Raw genomic sequence first — 18388 nt, forward strand, 5'->3', positions numbered from 1 at the left:
ATTATAGGTGGGAGCCATCACACCAAGCCAAAGCTTTCCTCCTTTTAAGATTTAATCTTTCCATCTCTCTTTTGTTATCTCTCTAGTATCCTCATCCATTTTCATGGTTTGCATTACCGCCTGAATGTTAACAAGTCTCACCTTTGAATCCTCAGTCCTTTTCTCCAAATATAGATCCGATGTCTTCAATTGTCTATTAAACACCTCCCATTCCAAAGTTACAACTGCCTCTCCCCAGCTCCAATTAAGTCCCTCCTTTACCCTCCTGCTACCACTTTCCCCCAGGTGTCTCTTACAACACCATGGAGACGTTTTTCATTTGTGCTTCTTTCATGCAGTTAGCCCAAGGCTTGTTTTCTTTTTTTAATTTGAAAAAAAAAGAGCACATAAAAAAATATACATATACATACATATTTTTCTCACTATGTTGCCTAGACTGGTCTTGAATTACCAGACTCAAGTAATCCGCCTACCTCAGCCTCCCAAAGTGCTGGGATTATAGGCATGAGGCACCTTGCCTGGCTGCTTGTCAAATTTTCTTTTGAAATCTCACTTACATCCTACACCAGTCTAATTGAGGTTAAATCCCATGTATATGTTTCAGCCCTTTCCTTCCTGCCTGCCTCTGTTCTCTGTACTATTTAATCCTTCATTCTTTTTTTTTTTTTTAAGAGACTGAGTTTTGCTCTTGTTGCCCAAGCTGGAGTGCATTGGCATAATCTCAGCTCACTGCAAGCTCTGCCTCCTGGGTTCAAGCGATTCTCCTGCCTCAGCCTCCCTAGTAGCTGGGATTACAAGCGCCTGCCACCATGCCTGGCTAATTTTTGTATTATTAGTAGAGAGAGGGTTTCTAGCATGTCGGCCAAGTGATCCACCCACCTCGGTCTCTCAAAGTGCTAGGATTACAGGTGTGAACCACTGAGTCACCGCGCCCAGTCCAACCCTCTGTTCTTAAATCATCCTGTCTCCTTCCAAGCTTCTAGAACACCACTCTGACCTGACTGTCCTCTGTCCCTCCAGCCACACCTCCTTCGTCTTTTGAAAGTCCCTCACCCTCCATCCAGCCTTGAAATGTAGGTGCACTGCAGGGCTATGTCTCAAGGCCTCCAACCACACTCCACTCTCTTAGGGTTGGTCTTAGCCAACAGCTTTAATTACCAGCTGCATGGAATGACTCACAGCAAGCTCAGTCCCTCCCTCTGGCTTGCTTTCACTCCCACCAAGCCAGATGTTTACTAATTAAGACTCTTCACTTGGACAACCCAAAGGGACCTGAAGCTCAGTATGTTACATGTCCCTTCAGCAAAGTCCCCACCTCCCCCAGACTCAATCCCCCCTCAAACACACTATTCTTGTTTCCAGTCTCAGAGATGGGAATCAGGGTTCACTCAGGTGTCCAAACAGCAGCCACCAGAGGGTATCACCCTTGATTCCTACCTTCCTTACACCTCACATCCAATCAGTCACCAAAGCCTCTTGATTCTTTGGACTACTCTGTCTTGACTGCCTCTGCTCTTTATCCCCACATCCACCATGGTAAGCCAGACCATGATTAGATTGCTACAAATCTCTCAACTTCACTCTTTGGCCCTAGTCTGACCCTCTTTTCAGTGACTTTCGACTGTCCTTTTGATAAAGGATAAATTTTTTTTTTTTGAGATGGAATCTGGCTCTGTCGCCCAGGCTGGAGTGCAGTGGCACGATATAGGCTCGCTGCAGCCTCTGCCTAGCTGGGATTACAGGCACCCGCCACCATGCCCAGCTAATTTTTGTATTTTTAGTAGACACGGAGTTTCACCATGTTGGCCAAACTGGTCTCAAACTCCTCACGTCAAGTGATGCGCCCGCCTCTGCCTCTCAAAGTGCTGGTATTACAGGCTGATAAACTCTCTAGAACATAAAACGACTTGATTCCAGTCCAATTTGGCTAAGGGCAGAGTAAATTCTGAACTAAGACCTTCTAGATTGAAAATCTGGGTTGTTCCCTTGCTAGCTGATGACGTTTAGCAAGCCACCTGACCCCTAAGAGCCTTGATTTTCTCTTCAGGAAAATGGGGAGAATATTACCCATCTCCTAAGGTTGCTGTAAAAATTAAATAACATGCTGTATTAAGGATCTTAGCACAGTCCCAGCCATTCCTCACTCCTTACCTCCAATTCCACACTTCAGCCACTTACTTCACATTTGCTATTCTCTGTCCAACAGTCCTCTTTGCCTACTCGCTGCCTAAATCCAACCTTTAAGTTTTGTCTTGGACATTATTTTTATTTTTTGAGACTCTGTCTGGAGTTCAAGGCACGATCATGGCTCACTGCAACCTCCACCTCCCAGGAGCAAGTGATTCTCCTGCCTCAGCCTCCTGAGTAGCTGGGATTACAGGGATGCACCACCACGCCCAGCTAATTTTTGTATTCCTAGTAGAGATAGGGGTTTCACCACATTGGCCCAGCTGGTCTCGAACTCCTGACCTCGTGATCCGCCCACCTGGGCCTCCCAAGGTGCTGTAATTATAGGCGTTAGCTGCTATTCCCGGCCTGTCTTGGACATGATTACCTCTTGGAACCTCCCCGACCCTCACAATATTACTTAAGATCACAGACGCTGGAAATAGCCTGGGTTCAAATCAATTCTTAAGTCACTTATTGCCCCCAGAACCTTAGACTGTTCTGTGACTCAGTTTCTTCCTCTGTTAAATGAGGAAGATAACAGCACCTACCTTATAGGTGAGGATCAAGTGAGTTTAATCTCCTGTTTAAAGGAATTTAATCGAGTGAGAATCACGTGAGTTTAAGCTCCTAAGCTTCTAGAACAGGATCTTAAAACAGCACCGTGGCTGGGCACGGTGGCTCACGCCTGTAATCGCAGCACTTTTGGGAGGTCAAGGCAGGCAGATCATCTGAGCCCATGGTGAAACCCCGTTTCTACTAAAAATGCAAAAATTTGCGGGGCGTACTGGCCCAAGCCTGTATCCCAGCTAATCAGTAGGCCGAGGCGCGAGGATCGCTTGAACCCGGGAGGGGGACAGAGGTTGCAGTGAGCCGACATTGCGACACTGCACTCCAGCCTCGGCCGCAGAGATAGGCTCTGTCTCAGAAACAAAAGAACAGCACCTAGCCCATAAAGTACATGATAAATGTCAGCTTTTAGCATTGCTAATTGTGCTGATATGCAGATCTCAAGTTGACCTAGGCTATCTAGTCTGCACGGAATGAATACTCCGAGAGGGTCTGTGGATCTCAAGTCTCCAGTCCTATCTTCCAATGTAAAGGAAATATTCTTTTAAGCCTGAAGAATATCCCCAATCCTGTTCGCCATTACCACAAAATACGCACAGGGACAAAACGGGACATCACTAGATTCTCCCCCTCCCCCCCGCCGCCCGCCACTCCATCAGACTCCAAGGCCCTACCAGGCCTGAGGGACCCCAAATCAGCCTTATCGCCGTGCCCCAACTCAATCGCCGGGCCTCCGGTACTTCCGTTGTCCCACTCCATTCCCCTGCCCCGCCCTCAGCTCCATCAGCCTCCGGGCCCTGCGCCCGCCCGCCCGCCCGCCAGGCCAGGCCAGGCCGCCCTCTGACCGGTCCTGGAGCTGGAGGTCGGGTCGCTCCCGAGGCTCCTCATAGAAGCTGATGCCCGGGTGCGTGGCGAGGGCCCGCCACAGAAACTCCTGCGTGCAGGGCTCCAAAGGCAACGGGAAGGGCGGCACTCGCGTCTCCAGACGGCTCCACAGCGCTGGCAGACACAGGCCATCGAGCCCCTCCAGAGCCACTTCGTCCAACAACGACTCCAACGCGTCCATTGCTAGTTCAGTCGGCGGCACCGGAGGCGCATGCGCAAAACACCGCCAGTGGCCCTGGTCCAGCGCGCCTGCGCACAACAATCCGGGACCCGGGGAGGCGGGTCAGACCCAGGGTTCGGGGGAGGAGTTCCAGCGCACCGGCGTGACGTCACTCCTCCCTTGGGGGCGGGCTCAGTAAGTGGAGCTCCACCGCCATTGGTCCGGGACCCCGCAGTAACCAGGGGAACTGCAAACAGTGTAGAGGCCGCTTCCGGTTCGAGCACCCGGAACCGCCGCCTCTAGGGATGGACGGTGAGTGTTCGTGGGCCCCTCCGGCAGGTCGGACTGTTATTCTCCCATCCCTCTCGAGAGCTCCTTGGGCAGAATCCTAGGCCATAAACCCCTGGATCACCAATTCCTGACCCAAGGGGGTCTCCGAAATGAGGGAAAGGGAGGTTTAGTGGTCCGGAACGCGGAGGAGAGCCTGGGGGAGTGGTCAGTGGCTTGGCTATTCTGCCTGTCTGTGATCGTGAAGGAATCCGGTACTGGCCAGGAGCTCAGTCAAGGGATGTAGGGTGGGGAAGAAGTAGAGGTCTGAGGAGGGTCTTGTGCATGTTGGGAGTTAATACGAAGGTAAGCTTGATCTTGCAGTGCAGTCGTCAGGTGCTGGGAGAGGGAATTGGTTTGGGGAGTGAAAGGAGTTTAGGAAATACTCCCTTTCTGTGACTTGGCATTAATAATAATAGCTCACTTTAACAAAGTGCTGTCCAGTGCCAAGTACTCTGTAAGTGCTCTTAGGCAACACCTCGCTAAGTAAGCTTCATACCAGCCTTTTGAGGTCAACGTTGTTCCATTTTACAAGTGATGAAACTGAGGCTTAGAGGTGTTAAGGAACTTGCCCAAAGTCAAACAGCCAGCAAGTGGCAGAGTGAGTGAGAAACCCAGACACCCTGTCTCTGGAGCTGAATTACGGAGCTTGAGATTTGGACCGGTTTTGACGGGCCCTTTATTTCAGAGGTTGTAAATGCAGATGTCTTCAGAGGAGTGTCTAGTGAGCTAGATTGAGACTGTAACTGAAAATCCTCACCTGAAACAGAAGCCGCTCACCAAGCTCCAGCCGATTGTCCTCGTGGGATACTTCTTAAAAATAGGGATGGCCAATCAGTCTGAAGGCCAGAGGCATCTTGTGGGCCCCCATTTAGGGATCCCTGGTTAGAATCATGATACTGACAACTGGAAGCAGATGGAAAATAGACTATTCTGATATCTTACTTTGCAGATGGGAAGACTAAAGTCTAGAGAGATGGGTAGGGTCTGGGCTAGAATCCAGATCATTTTTCTAATTACAGCACTATCCCTCACTTCTGGGGAATTTTTTCCTGGGGAATCTATATTCTTTTTGTATTCACTGAATGTAGTGTGGAAAAATTTTTTTAATTGAACATTCTGTCATATGTTTAAAATATATCTTTGCCCTTTGTACTTTAGAGGTACTATAAAATGTGCTTTATCATTTTGCCCTCTGAAAAGGTCAATTTAATGTTGCTATAGAACGTCAGGTTTCAAGGCTTTTAAGTCTTGGGAACCCTGTATACTCTAACTTCAGAGAGCTTTGTTTGTGTATATTTATGATATTTACCATATCAAAGATTTAAACTGAGAAAATCTTAAAATGTTCCTTTGTTCCTTGAAAAATAATAACAGTTGGGCCAGGCATGAACTCATGCCTGCAATCCTAGCACTCTGGGATGCTGAGGCAGGTGGATCACTTGAGTCAGGAGTTCGACACCAGCCTGGCTAACATGGCATAACCTGTCTCTACTAAAAATTAGCCGGACATGGTGGTGTGTGCCTATAATCCCAGTTACTTGATAGGCTGAGGCAGGAGAATCATCTGAAGCCGAGATTGCGCCATTGCACTCCAGCCTGGGCAACAGAGGGAGACTCTTGTCTCAAAAAAAAAAAAACCCAATAATAATAATAATAATTGGCCAGGTGCGGTGGCTTATAATAGTAATAATTGGCCAGGTGTGGTGATCAGACCTGTGATCCCAGCACTTTGGGAGCCTGAGGTAGGTGGATCGCTTGAGGTCAGGAGTTAGACCAGCCTGGGCAACATAGCTAGACTCTGTCTCAGAAAATCTTCAACAATAATAAATCTGTTACTTCTGAAATAAATAATATTTTTAATGGAAAACAAGTACATTTGCCTCAAAAAAATTAATAGGAAGAGTAGCATTATTTTACATTTTCTCAAGTTTATTCAATAGAAATAGACAAAACTACTCTCATTTCTGCTTCAGGATTCAAACTGTTTTGTTATGCTGTTTTGGCTGGTGTGTATGAAGAAAATTTGGCCTCATACAAATATGTAATTGGAACAGAGAAAAGTGTTTTAATTGCCTTTTCAGATAACTGTAGACACTCTTGAGTGTCTACAAAACTTAGCAGGTGGCAGTTTCTTTTTTCTTTTTTTTTTTTTTGAGGTGGAGTTTCGCTGCTGTTACCCAGACTGGAGTGCAATGGCGCGATCTCGGCTCACCGCAACCTCCGCCCCCTGGGTTGAAGCAATTCTCCTGCCTCAGCCTCCCGAGTAGCTGGGATTACAGGCGCGCACCACCATGCCCAGCTAATTTTTGTATTTTTAGTAGAGACGGGATTTCACCTTGTTGACCAGGATGGTCTCGATCTCTTGACCTCGTGATCCACCCGCCTCGTCCTCCCAAAGTGCTGGGATTATAGGCATGAGCCACCGCGCCCGGCCTTTTTTTCTTTTTTCTTTGTTTTTTGAGAAAGCGTCTCACTGTCGCCAGGCTGGAGTGCAGTGGCACAGCTTCAGCTCACTGCAACTCCTGCCTGCCGGGATCAAGCAATTCTCCTGCCTCAACCTCCTGAGTAGCTGGGATTACAGGTGTGAACCACCACACCCAGCTAATTTTTTTAGAGACAGGGTTTCCCCGTGTTGGTCAGGCTTGTCTAGAACTCCAGACCTCAAGTGTTATCAGCCTGCCTCCACTTCCCAAAGTGCTGGGATTACAGACGTGAGCTGCCATACCTAACCTGCAAGTGGCAGTTTGTTAAAGGTTAGTCACAGTGTGTCATCTGAAGCCTTATAGGGGAACTTTTATACTGTATTACATTACAATCCATTGTCTATCTTGCCGTTTGATTGACTACTTTGCCCACATATGGTTTTATAACATCAACCATTGGTTGTTTAGAAAATGTTGGTTCAGTGAGTTATGCAAATCTAAATGTTGACCTTTCAGAAGCCATTATACAGTATTAAAAAAAAAGTCACATTTGTGAGTATCACCACCTATTTCATTTTAAAAAGGAGCTTAAGTATTAGGAAACTTAAATTCAGAGTAATGGAAACAAGTTTTCAGCTTGTTCTCACTTGACAGCTTGAATTTTAACATTGGCAACAAATATTGTCATTTGTTTCCTGGAAGTGACAGACTCACTTATTTCTTATTTGAGAAAATTTCTGCCAAATTCCCAAGTCTGAATAACCATAATTTGTCTATTATATTCTTTACAGTCATGTACTCACAGTAAAACAAACAATTATTTTTATTTAGCGATGTCCTGAGGGTTGGGTGCAGTGGCTCACGCCTAGAGTCCCAACACTTTGAGAGGCCAAGGCAAGAGAATCTCTCAGCCCAGAAGCAATTTGAGACCAGCCTCATCAACATGGTGAGACTTCGTCTCTACAAAAAAATAAATAAATTAAAATTAAAATTAGCCGGGCATGGTAGTGTACACCTGTGGTTCTAGCTACTCAGGAGATTGAGGTGGGAGAATCACTTGAGCCCAGGAGATGAAGACCAGCCTGGGCAACTTAGTGAGACCCCATCTCTACAGAAAATAAAAAATTAGCTGGGTGTGGTGGCACGTGCCTGTAGTCCCAGCCACTCGGGATCACTTGAGCCCAGAAGGTTGAGTCCACAGTGAGCCATGATTTACCACTGCATTCCAGCTGGGGCAACAAGGCCGTGTCTGGAGAGAGCAAGCAGGGGGTGGGGTGGAGGAAGAGGGGAGAGAGAAAGGAAGGAAAGAAAGAAGGGAGGGAGGGAAGGAGGGAAAGAGGGATGGGAAAGAGAAAGGAAGGAAGAAAGAAGGGAGGGAGGAAGGGCAGGGCGGGGCGGGATGTTAAAATACGCTCTTTGAATGAAGAGACCCCCTCAAACAGGCTTTGTGTGAGCAACATGGCTGTTTATTCACCTGGGTGCAGATTGGCTAAGGCCAAGAAAAACGGGTGGGTTAGGAGTTGGTTTTATAGGTTGGGGCAAATCTTTTGGGGAGGGGGCAGGGGTGTTATGGAGTGAGATCAGTTACAGTGGTGGGGCTAGAGGCAAGGAGTATACATTACCATAAGTTCAGTTACAATGGCCGGTGGGGTAAGGCTTAAGAGTAGGTAAGAGTACGATGGACGCGGTGGCTCACGCCTGTAATCCTAGCACTTTGAGAGGCTGAGGTGGGTGGATCACCTGAGGTCAGGAGTTCAAGACCAGCCTGGCCGTCATGGTGAAACCCTATCTTTAAAAAAAAAAAAGAATAGGTAAGAGTAGTTAAAATGGTAGGGTGGGGAGGAGGGATATTCACATTATCATAATAGCAGTTAAGATGGCAGGGTGGGTTGATGTTGGTGGAAGCAGGGGGGCGGGTGATCAGCTGAGGCAGGCAGGACATTAGACTTTCTAGGTCCAGGCTTGCACATGGAGGCCTGACAGGAAGGGAAGGTTACTAGTACATTGTGGTAACACTGCCTTGATTGAGGCTGTGAGCAGTTTTACCCACCATTGCTTTGTGTCATCAGTACAAATGTCAACACAAGGCCAGACGGGGTGGTTCATGCCTGTAATCCCAGCACTTTGAGAGGCCAAGGTGGGCAGATCACCTGAGGTCAGGAGTTCCAGACCAGCCTGGCCAACATAGTGAAACCCTGTCTCTACTAAAAATACAAAAATTAGCCGGGCATGGTGGTGCATACCTGTAGTCCCAGCTACTCAGGAGGCTCAGACAGAAGAATCACTTGAACCCAGGAGGCCGAGGTTGCAGTGAGCCAAGATTATGCCACTGTACTCCAGCCTGGGCAACAGAATGAGACTCTGTCTGGGGGTGAGTGGGGAAGGTCAACACAGTGAAAAAGTCTTAAGATACTTTTGTCTTTGTGGACTCCTCCTTCTCCCAGGATCTGCGGAACACACTGAGAAACATTGCTGTAGACCATTTTCAGGAAGCCTGCTTTGTGCCTTCTAATGAGCGTCTCTGCACTTGAAATCTTAGGATGTTTTTGTAGCCCAGTAGAGATTGAATATGTTCATTTTCAGATTGGTCACCAAAAGGAAAAATTTATTCTCAGAAGTATTTACTCTAAGGTCACATTTGACCTCCAAATAATCCCATTTTCGGTTCCAATTTTTAAAGCTTTGATTTACACATGATTTTATAGGCACATACCTATTTGTTGGGTAAAGTGAAGTATGCCTCATTGTGATACTACCCAACTAGGTAAGCCAAGCCTGGCCTTATCAGAAAGATGTTTAAACTCACAAAAGCTTAAATGTCTAGCAGGTGCCCCCCAAACTGGATTGTAGCTTGGTTTATCCAGCATATCTTTTTTTTTTTTCTCCCACCCAGGCTGGAGTGCAGTGACGTGATCTTGGCTCACTGCAACCTCTGCCTCCCAGGTTCAAGCGATTCCCCTGCCTCAGGCTCCCAACTAGCTGGGACTACAGATATGCGCCCCCATACCTGGCTAATTTTTTGTATTTTAGTAGAGATGGCTTTCACCATGTTGGCCAGGATGGTCTTGATCTCCTGACCTCATGATCCGCCCGCCTCGGCCTCCCAAAGTGCTGGGATTACAGGCATGAGCCACTGAGCTCGGCCCTATTCAGCATGTCTTAATCACCATAGCTTTTCACAACCCTTTCCCTGGCCCTTTGGTTTGATTTTGGGTGTTGGGATCCAGCCCAACCCTGTACGTGGGTGCCCCCTGTCCCGGCAGTGACGAGGGAGTGAGAAAAGAAAGACAAAGACACTAGAATGGAATTTTACAGCATGGGTCCAGGGGTCCAGCACACTCTGGCGGGGTCATCTGCATAGGCCCTGAGCTCGGGGCTTCAAGCGCTCTTACTGGGCGCATTATCTTGTTAATCTTGCAGGCTGTGGGGAGGGGAGTTGAGGAGGAAGATAGCCGGAGGAAGAACGTGTGTCTGCAGCATTCAATAGCAAATGTATTTCTCCTAAGAAATGCTAACTAAGGACACTGAGCTTTTTACCTCCCATTGTCTAACCAGGTGTTTTGGTGAAAGAGGTGCAGCGGATAAGGAGCCATAAGGTCTGACCACACACAATGCATCAAGGGGCTGTTACCTCCCAAACATTGTAGACACGAGCAATCGGAATTGCTCCATATTCTGAGAACATAGGCAGAGTTCTGCCCTGCAAGGCCTTCCGGCCTTACCAGCACCCATCTGCGAAGACCCTCCTCAGTCTTGTGAGCAGAGGTTGCATTTCTTTCCAGAGTCTTTTGGATAAGCTCCCTTTACGAGATCCCCACACAAACTCTATGTTGGGAAGAGTTGTGGGACCAAAGCAGTTTTTTCTGCTCTGCAGGCACACCGCAGCGTTCCGCGGTTCTAGGGCGCTCTCAGATGGTCCTCACCATAGGCCTCCTGTTACCGCTGGATCTCTGCTTTTATTTTACTGCACCGTAGTTTGAATGTGATCCGTGGCACAAATCTCAGTGTATAAAAAGCAAAGCAACCTTGTAATCATTTAACTCTTAAGTGAACACAGTTCTGCCCCTGGCCATTTCTTCCCACAGACAGGTCCTCTCTGTCTCTGTGATGCAGTGTAATGTTCTTAGGTTTGATGACCAAATAGCCCTGGACTTGAATCTCCGCTGTACATTTTGCTCTCTCTGAGCCTCGGTTTTCCTGTCAGTAAAATGGAGATGATAATGAAGCTAACCTTGTTTTGTGGCTTCAAACAATGCATCAAGTCTGGCATATTAAAAAATGTTCCCACGTAGTGGCTGATGCTCTCATTATCTGCAAATGGGCAGACTTCTTCCATAGGGCTGACGGAAGAGGGAAGCGTGCTGATGGAGCTTTCCAGCAAATGATAACTTTTATAATTAGCACTCTCTTTACTTAAGAGAAAATCCAATGTTTGACATTTTTTATTTACATAAAGGTACATTGGCAGTGTGTGTTTTCTGCCTATGAAAATGTTCGCTTTTCTGTTAAAGTCAAAAGTTCCCTAGTGCTTTAAAAATATGAAATGGTTTATGAAAAAAAAAACATTCTATTTCATTTTCAAGGAACATAATAATTAGACCAAAGTTCAGCACATCGATAAAATTAGAAAGGTTTTGGAAGCTGTTCATTTGCCTTTCACTTCCCCCCTAGAGCAAATATTCAACATTTCCCCTGTTTATACTATTCATTTGCTTAGCAAACTTTCTCAAATAATTAATAATGCCAAGATGAAATTTAGCCTAGCTTGTCCAAATAATCCCAGACTGCATACAGGTGATGGTTGAATTAGGAAGGTTTTGCTGAGAGATACTGGTCTCCTGTCCTTGTGTGGTATTTACCTGGCTTCCCGGTGATTTGTCTGTTTCTCTTACTACTTAAAATAAACCCAGCAAAAGAAAAAAGAAATAACACTCAAATACAATAAAACAAAGCAAGCATTCAGCAGGTAAAATAAATGTACATCCCATAAAGTCTTTGTGTCTGTTCTGTTTTCTTTTCTTCTTGTTCCTATCCTTCTATCTGATTCATTTCTTTTCTCTTGAATTTTTTCAGAGTTCATTCCTCTCTGTCACTTTAACTTTGGCACATGATGTTTTGCTTATTTCTCCTCATGAGATTCATTCCATGATTCAACATTTCAGTGCCTTCTGTGCACTGGAATTCAGAGATACCAAAATGAGTAAGATTGAATCCAGGTGAAGGGGATATGGGAATTCACTGTACTATTCTTGAAGTTTTCCTGTGAAGTTGTTTTTTTTGTTTTTTTTTTTTTGAGACAAGAGTCTCGCTCTGTCGTCCAGGCTGGAGTGCAATGGCATGATCTCGGCTCATTGTAGCCTCCGCCTTCCAGTTTCTAGTGATTCTCCTGCCCCAGCCTCCCAGGTAGCTGGGATTACAGGCACATGCCACCATGCTGACTAATTTTTATATTTTTAGTAGAGACTGGGTTTCACCATGTTGCCCAGGCTGGTCTTCAACTCCTGACCTCAAGTGATCTACCCGCCTTGGTCTCCCAAGTGCTGATTATAGGCATGAGTCACCATGCCCAGCTTGTTTTTGTTTTAATCTGAAAAAACAAAAAAAGGGAATATATTCCCTGACTTTAGAAACTTCATAGTATGGTGAGAAAGGAGACATAAACAGATCACTGCAATTCAACATGGGAGTCCTTAGAGGGTAATATTTGTAAAGGTCTTCCTCTTTCCCAAAGCACTGTGGCCTACTGCCTGCTATTGTTAATAAAGTTTTATTGGAACGCAGCTACGCCCTTTCACATACATACAGTCTATGGCTGTTTTCTTGCAGAGTTGAGTAGTGGTAGCGGAGACCATGTGGCCCAGAGGGCCAAAAATATTTACTCTCTGGCCCTTTACAGGAAATGTTTGCTGACTCTTGCCATAGTGGATCTGATTTGATTCCTGAAACAGCTCAATGGGATACTATGATTGTGCCTGTTTTACACCACACACCTAGTTGGTAGCAGAGCCAGGACTCAGTCAAATAAGGTCTATACTCCTTAGTATGTTATGGAAGATCCATCTCAGCCCTGTCACTGCTAGTCTGTGGCCAGGTTCTCACACCTGGAGGGTGAGTCTGGGGAAGATCTGCCCACTAGGCTGATGGAAGAATATACATTTTGAAAGGCACCCGTCTTGACTACATTCACAGCTCCCTCAGTGTCTGGTCCCATGACTGTTTCTCTGTTTCCAAATGGGAGGGGCTGATGCAGAGCAATGTGGTTGGTTGCAAGGAAGAACTTGAAACTGTTTGCAGAGCACTTTATGTAAAAGTAACGAAAGTATGGCTACTGATGTCCCATGGGGCTTTGCAGCTTTAACAATCGCCCTATGGATCATAACACATTGAAGTGGAGAATTTCTCTAGGGAAGCAGCTCCCCTCCAGCCTCATCTTTTTAGTCACTTACCTACCCACTTTCATGCCCAGAGGTTTTATACTGCGCTGTACGATGTCCATCAATATGTTTTTCCTTTTTCAAAAATAGTGATTTCAGGCCTGGCATGGTGGCTTATGCCTATAATCCTAGCATTTTGGGAGGCCAAGGTGGGAAGATCACTTGAGCCCAGGAGTTTGAGATCAGCCTGAACAACACAGTGAGAACCCATCTCTACAAAAAATTGTTAAAAATTATTTGGGCATGTTGGCACGTGCCCGTGGTTTCAACCACTCAGGAGGCTGAAGTGGGATCACCTTAACCCAAGAGGTTGAGGCTACAGTGAGCTGTGATCATGCACTGCACTCCAGGCTGGGAAATGGAGCAAGACCCTGTCTCAAAAAAAAAAAAAAAAGTAATTTCAGGGCATGGTGGCTCACACCCATAATCTCAGCACTTTGGGAGGCCAAGGTAGGTGGATCACTTGAGGTCAGGAGTTTGAGACCAACCTAGCCAACATGGTAAAACCCATCTCTACTAAAAATACAAAACTTAGCTGGGTGTGGTGGCACATGCCTGTAATCCCAGCTACTTGGGAGGGTGAGGTGGGAGAATCATTTGAATCCAGGAGGCAAAGGCTGCAGTGAGCCGAGATCGCACCACTGCACACCAGCCTGGGTGACAGAGTGAGACTCCATCAGAAAAAAAAAAATTGTAATTTCACATAAGAACCTAGACTTCTCAGTCTCTTGATAAACAGGGTGCTTTGGGTCCTCAGCCCTTCCTTGTCACAGAGCTTCGGTCCTCCAGCTCTGAATAGTGGCCACCCCGTTGACCTGGAACCTGTGCTGATGTTTTGACCACTTGTGGCTGGTGTTGCTTGTCATTTGGTGTTCGCTTCTTCCATTGAGCATATTGGTCTCCTTCGCAGGCATCTGAGATTTCAGTCCCAGTCTAAGACATCTGGGGAGGTTGGCCACCTCTGGAGTATACCGTCTTCTTTCTCACCTCCCTGACTTGCCCGTGCTGTGTTCCCTGCCAGCTGTACCCTTCTTTCAAGTCACTTCCACACCGTAAATTGCAGTGACCAGCACCACCTGCAGAGCTACTCCTCCCCCATGGCGGGACCCCACAGCTAGTCATGCATCATCGTGTTGTATCACAGGGACAGGCTCCATGCCTTTCTCCCTCTTAGAGGTTAGAGACCCACTTCTTTTCCTTTATATGCCCAACACGGAGCACAAGGACTGGCACAGGCAGATCCCGTGAGTGTTTGCTGGGTTGACACTGTAATCAAGAAAGAGATTAACTGATTTGTCCCCTGGCGAATTGCTGGACATTCTCCATAACGTAGACAGAGGAAACTGCCTCGTAGCCGAGCTTCCAGGGACCGTGGCTGGATCCTTTTTCTCTAGTGGACATGTATGGTTTCCCCAGACAACCCAGTCTTCATACTCTACCCACTGCTAGCTACCTGTCCTGTCCCCCGCAGCTGCTCCCCCTGCTCTCTAGTTAGTGTTCCTGTCCTGGCCCCATTTCCTTTCCTAGGGGTCACTTTCTGTCCCAGCTCCCACTTCACTTCAGAGCACACTTCTACCTTGACCACCCTTAGCAGTGGACCCTCTGACTTACATGTCCTTTGGGAAGAGGAAAGTTATGGGTAAACATAGCGCCTGGCAGAAAGTCAAAGCACTACAGATAACTGGTCACCCACAGGGCCCACCATACTTTTCTATAAGCGAACCTGCAGTGTGTGTGTGTGTGTGTGTGTGTGTGTGTGTGTGTGTGTTTCCCCTCCAAAGAGTCCCAAACTATTTAGAAACATTTAATGAACTCTCAAATATCACAGAAGTTAGAGCTGGAAGGAGCCTGAGAAATCTAGCCTAGGGTACCATTTTGGGGACTCTGGAGTATCTCAGAACCCTGAAGTTCCCTTGCAGGGGTCACAGATTTAGAGGCCTGCAGGGGCCAGGTAATGTAGATGACTGTCCTGGTCAGAGTTGATTTCATTATGCTGCTTATGTTGGTTTCCAACACCTAAGTACACATTGCATACCCAAGAATATTCTTCCATTTCATAAAGAAATCTGTCGTCAGCCAGAGGCAGTGGCTCATGCCTGTAATTCCTGCGCTTTGGGAGACTGATGCAGAAGGATTGGTTTGAGACCATCCTGGGCAATATGGCAGACCCCGGCGCTACCAAAAAATGTTGTAAATTAGCTGGGCTTGGTGGCACGTGCCTGTAGTTCCCAGCTCCTTGGGAGGCTGAGATGGGCAGATCACTGAAGCCCAGAAGGTTGAAGTTAATACAGCGAGCCATGACCACACCACTTGGACTCCAGCCTGGCTGAAAGAGCGAGACCCTATCTCAAAAAAATAGTAACAGTAATAATAATAATAGGACCTTCCCATAGGGCTGCTGGGACAATCCAGTGAATTCATCCATCTAAAACCCTTAGAACAGGGCCTGGTGCTTGGTAGCCTCTCAGTACAGATTAGCTATGCAGAGAAGGAATACATCTCCTTCCTTAGGATTCTGGGAGATCTCATGCGCTACTTCCAATGTTTTTCAAGGCAGCTTGGCAGATCATTTTTGGGAGATGCAAATATTCAGAAGACACTTTAATTCAGATACACGTACACACACGTGCACATTTTCACAAGTGCAGAGTCCTCACTCGTACACGATGGGGAGCTGGGGTTGCTGGATGGGGCTGGGTTGGAGTACAGAGAGGGAATGGGTTTAGGAGCTTGTCTGATGGATACAGAGGTGGACTGAAATATATTTCAGCCTGGGAAGTGTGTTGTCATATAACCCGCTGATTAGATTACAGAAGTGTAGCATTTACTTATCTTTACTATTTCAAATGGAAAAAAAATCAATATTTTCCAATTATCTTCAATGGGGTATTAAACTGACTTTGTCATATTTTGTTTCACCATCCCAGAAGGAGCAGGGGGAAGGGGTCAGGAAAGCATATTGCCAGAGCAGATGATGTCTTCACTGCAGTACACAGTCGTGCCTCCTGTCCCTTCCAGCAATTTCTATTCAGAAATTTGGTCATTCATTTGTTTGTCCTTTTCAGAAATTTCTAGTGATGCACACTCCATTCTAGGTACTATTCCAGGTGTGGAGAATTCAGTGATAAGCCAGACAGTGCCCTCTGATTTCGTGGGGCTTATTTTTAGTTGGGGGCAGACCACAAACATATTAATAAGAAAATGTCAGTAAGTGCCATGCAGAAGGTTAAGACAGGGAGGACTGAGGGCTGGGTCCCTCTGGAGAGGGGGGTTGCTTTAAGCTGAAATCTCATTGCCAAGAAGGATCCCTCATAAGACCAAGAACATGAGTGCTCTTGGCCCAAAGAAGAGGGCCAAGGCCCTGAGGCAGGAAGGAGGATGTGGGACTAGGTACAGTGGTGCATGCCTATGGTCCCAGCTACACAGGAGGCCACTCGAGAGGATCACTTAAGCCTGGGTGGTCGAGGCTGCAGTGAGCTGTGATCACATCACTGCAGTCCAGCCTGGGTAACAGAACAAGATTCCTTTTCTCTCTTTTTTTTTTTTTTTTTGTTTTGTGAGTCGGAGTCTTACACTGTCACCTGGGCTGGAGGGCAAAGGTGGGATCTCGGCTCACTGTAACCTCCGCCTGCCAGGTTCAAGCAATTCTCCTGTCTCAGCCTCCTGAGTAGCTGGGTAGCTGAGATTGCAGGTGCCCACCACCACACCTGGCTAATTTTTTGTGTTTTTAGTAGAGACGGGGTTTCACTATCTTGGCCAGGCTAGTCTCGAACTCCTGACCTCGTGATCCACCCACCTCGGCCTCTCAAAGTGCTGGGATTACAGGTGTGAGCCACCGTGCTGGGCTAAGATTCCTTCTCTATATACAAAGAAGAAAGATAGTAAGGCTGGAGGAAAGTGAACTGCAGGGAAGAGGGCGGAGAGGTCCCAAATATCCCGTGGGCCAGGCCATACAGAGCCTGGTCAGCCTGGCAAGGGGCTCGGATTCTTTTCTGCATGAACAAGGAAACATTAGAAGGTCAAGCAGGCCGGGCACGGTGGCTCACGCCTGTAATCCCAGCACTTTGGGAGGCCGAGGTGAGTGGATCACAAGGTCAAGAGATCGAGACCATCCTGGTCAACATGGTGAAACTCCCGTCTCTACTAAAAATACAAAAAATTAGCTGGGCACGGTGGCGCGTGCCTGTAATCCCAGCTACTCAGGAGGCTGAGGCAGGAGAATTGCCTGAACCCAGGAGGCGGAGGTTGCAGTGAGCCGAGATCGTGCCATTGCACTCCAGCCTGGGTAACAAGAGCGAAACTCCATCTCCAAAAAAAAAAAAAGAAGGTCAAGCAGGTAAGTGACAGGGTCTGGTTTTTATATGGCTGCCATAGGAGAATCCAGGCAAGAGTGGAAGCAGGGAGACCTACTAGGTGGCTGTTGAAAAAGTTAGTCAGGTGCGATGGCTCATGCCTCTAATCCCAGCACTTTGGGAAGCTGAGGCAGGTAGAATTGCTTGAACCCAGGAGTTCGAGACCAGCTGGGCAACATAGTGAAACCTCGTCTCTACTAAAATTTAAAAAAAAAAAAAAGAAAAAAAAGAAATAGCTGTCCATGGTGGCACACACCTGTACTCAGGAGGCTGAGGCAGGAGGATCACTTGAGCCCAGTAGGTCCAGTAGGTCAAAGCTGCAGTGAGTCATGATTGAGGCCACTGCACTCCAGCCTGGGCAACTCTGTCTCACCAAAAAAAAAAAAAGAAAGAAAGAAAGAAAAAGTCCGGCCGGGCGCGGTGGCTCAAGCCTGTAATCCCAGCACTTTGGGAGGCCGAGGCGGGTGGATCACGAGGTCAAGAGATCGAGACCATCCTGGTCAACATGGTGAAACCCCGTCTCTACTAATACAAAAAATTAGCTGGGCACGGTGGTGCGTGCCTGTAGTCCCAGCTACTCAGGAGGCTGAGGCAGGAGAATTGCCTGAACCCAGGAGGCGGAGGTTGCGGTGAGCCGAGATCGCGCCATTGCACTCCAGCCTGGGTAACAAGAGTGAAACTCCGCCTCAAAAAAAAAAAAAAAAAAAAAAAAAAGAAAGAAAAAGTCCAGGGAGAGTTGACGGGGCTTATCTTGGAGTGAGGGATGATAGGAATGAACAGATTCAAGATCTATTTGGAAGCCCAAGTTCAATTGAACTGGGTGAGATCCATGAATAGTCAGTAGTTTACAGAGGAGAGAACTAATAACTGCTAAGTACCTACTGTATGCAGGGTGCCGTTCTGAGCCTTTTACAGGTACGGCCTTAACCCTGACAATAGACTTAAATGGAGTTAGGACTAATAGGACCCCAAAATGGGTAATGAGCGGGTAGACCTGCCGACCCAGAGCCTCCCCTCTCAGCCACCACACAGCATTGTCCCCAGGCTCTTATCTAATTATGAAACCCG

The 18388-nt window shown here is 47.1% G+C and overlaps 2 protein-coding genes across 3 annotated transcripts in view; one reads left to right on the top strand and one right to left on the bottom strand.

The window, feature by feature from the left end:
* Nucleotides 1–3811, bottom strand: part of GTF3C1 (general transcription factor IIIC subunit 1) — an 87510-nt gene extending 83699 nt beyond the window's left edge. The window contains 1 exon segment of the mRNA XM_012464615.3: nt 3582–3811. Coding sequence (XP_012320038.2) covers nt 3582–3802 — 221 coding nt within the window. The 5' untranslated portion in view covers nt 3803–3811.
* A 241-nt stretch (nt 3812–4052) lies between these two features.
* Nucleotides 4053–18388, top strand: part of KATNIP (katanin interacting protein) — a 221421-nt gene continuing 207085 nt past the window's right edge. Inside the window, exon 1 of one of the 2 annotated variants that reach the window (XM_012464613.2) lies at nt 4053–4093. In XM_012464613.2, coding sequence (XP_012320036.2) covers nt 4087–4093 — 7 coding nt within the window. In that variant the 5' untranslated portion in view covers nt 4053–4086. The remainder of the gene's footprint in view (nt 4094–18388) is intronic. The other variant, XM_012464614.3, reaches the window with a different exon arrangement.

Source organism: Aotus nancymaae, unplaced genomic scaffold (assembly GCF_030222135.1).
Source record: "Aotus nancymaae isolate 86718 unplaced genomic scaffold, 86718_ANA_hifiasm-v0.15.2.pri h1tg000049l, whole genome shotgun sequence".
Taxonomy (NCBI): domain Eukaryota; kingdom Metazoa; phylum Chordata; class Mammalia; order Primates; family Aotidae; genus Aotus; species Aotus nancymaae.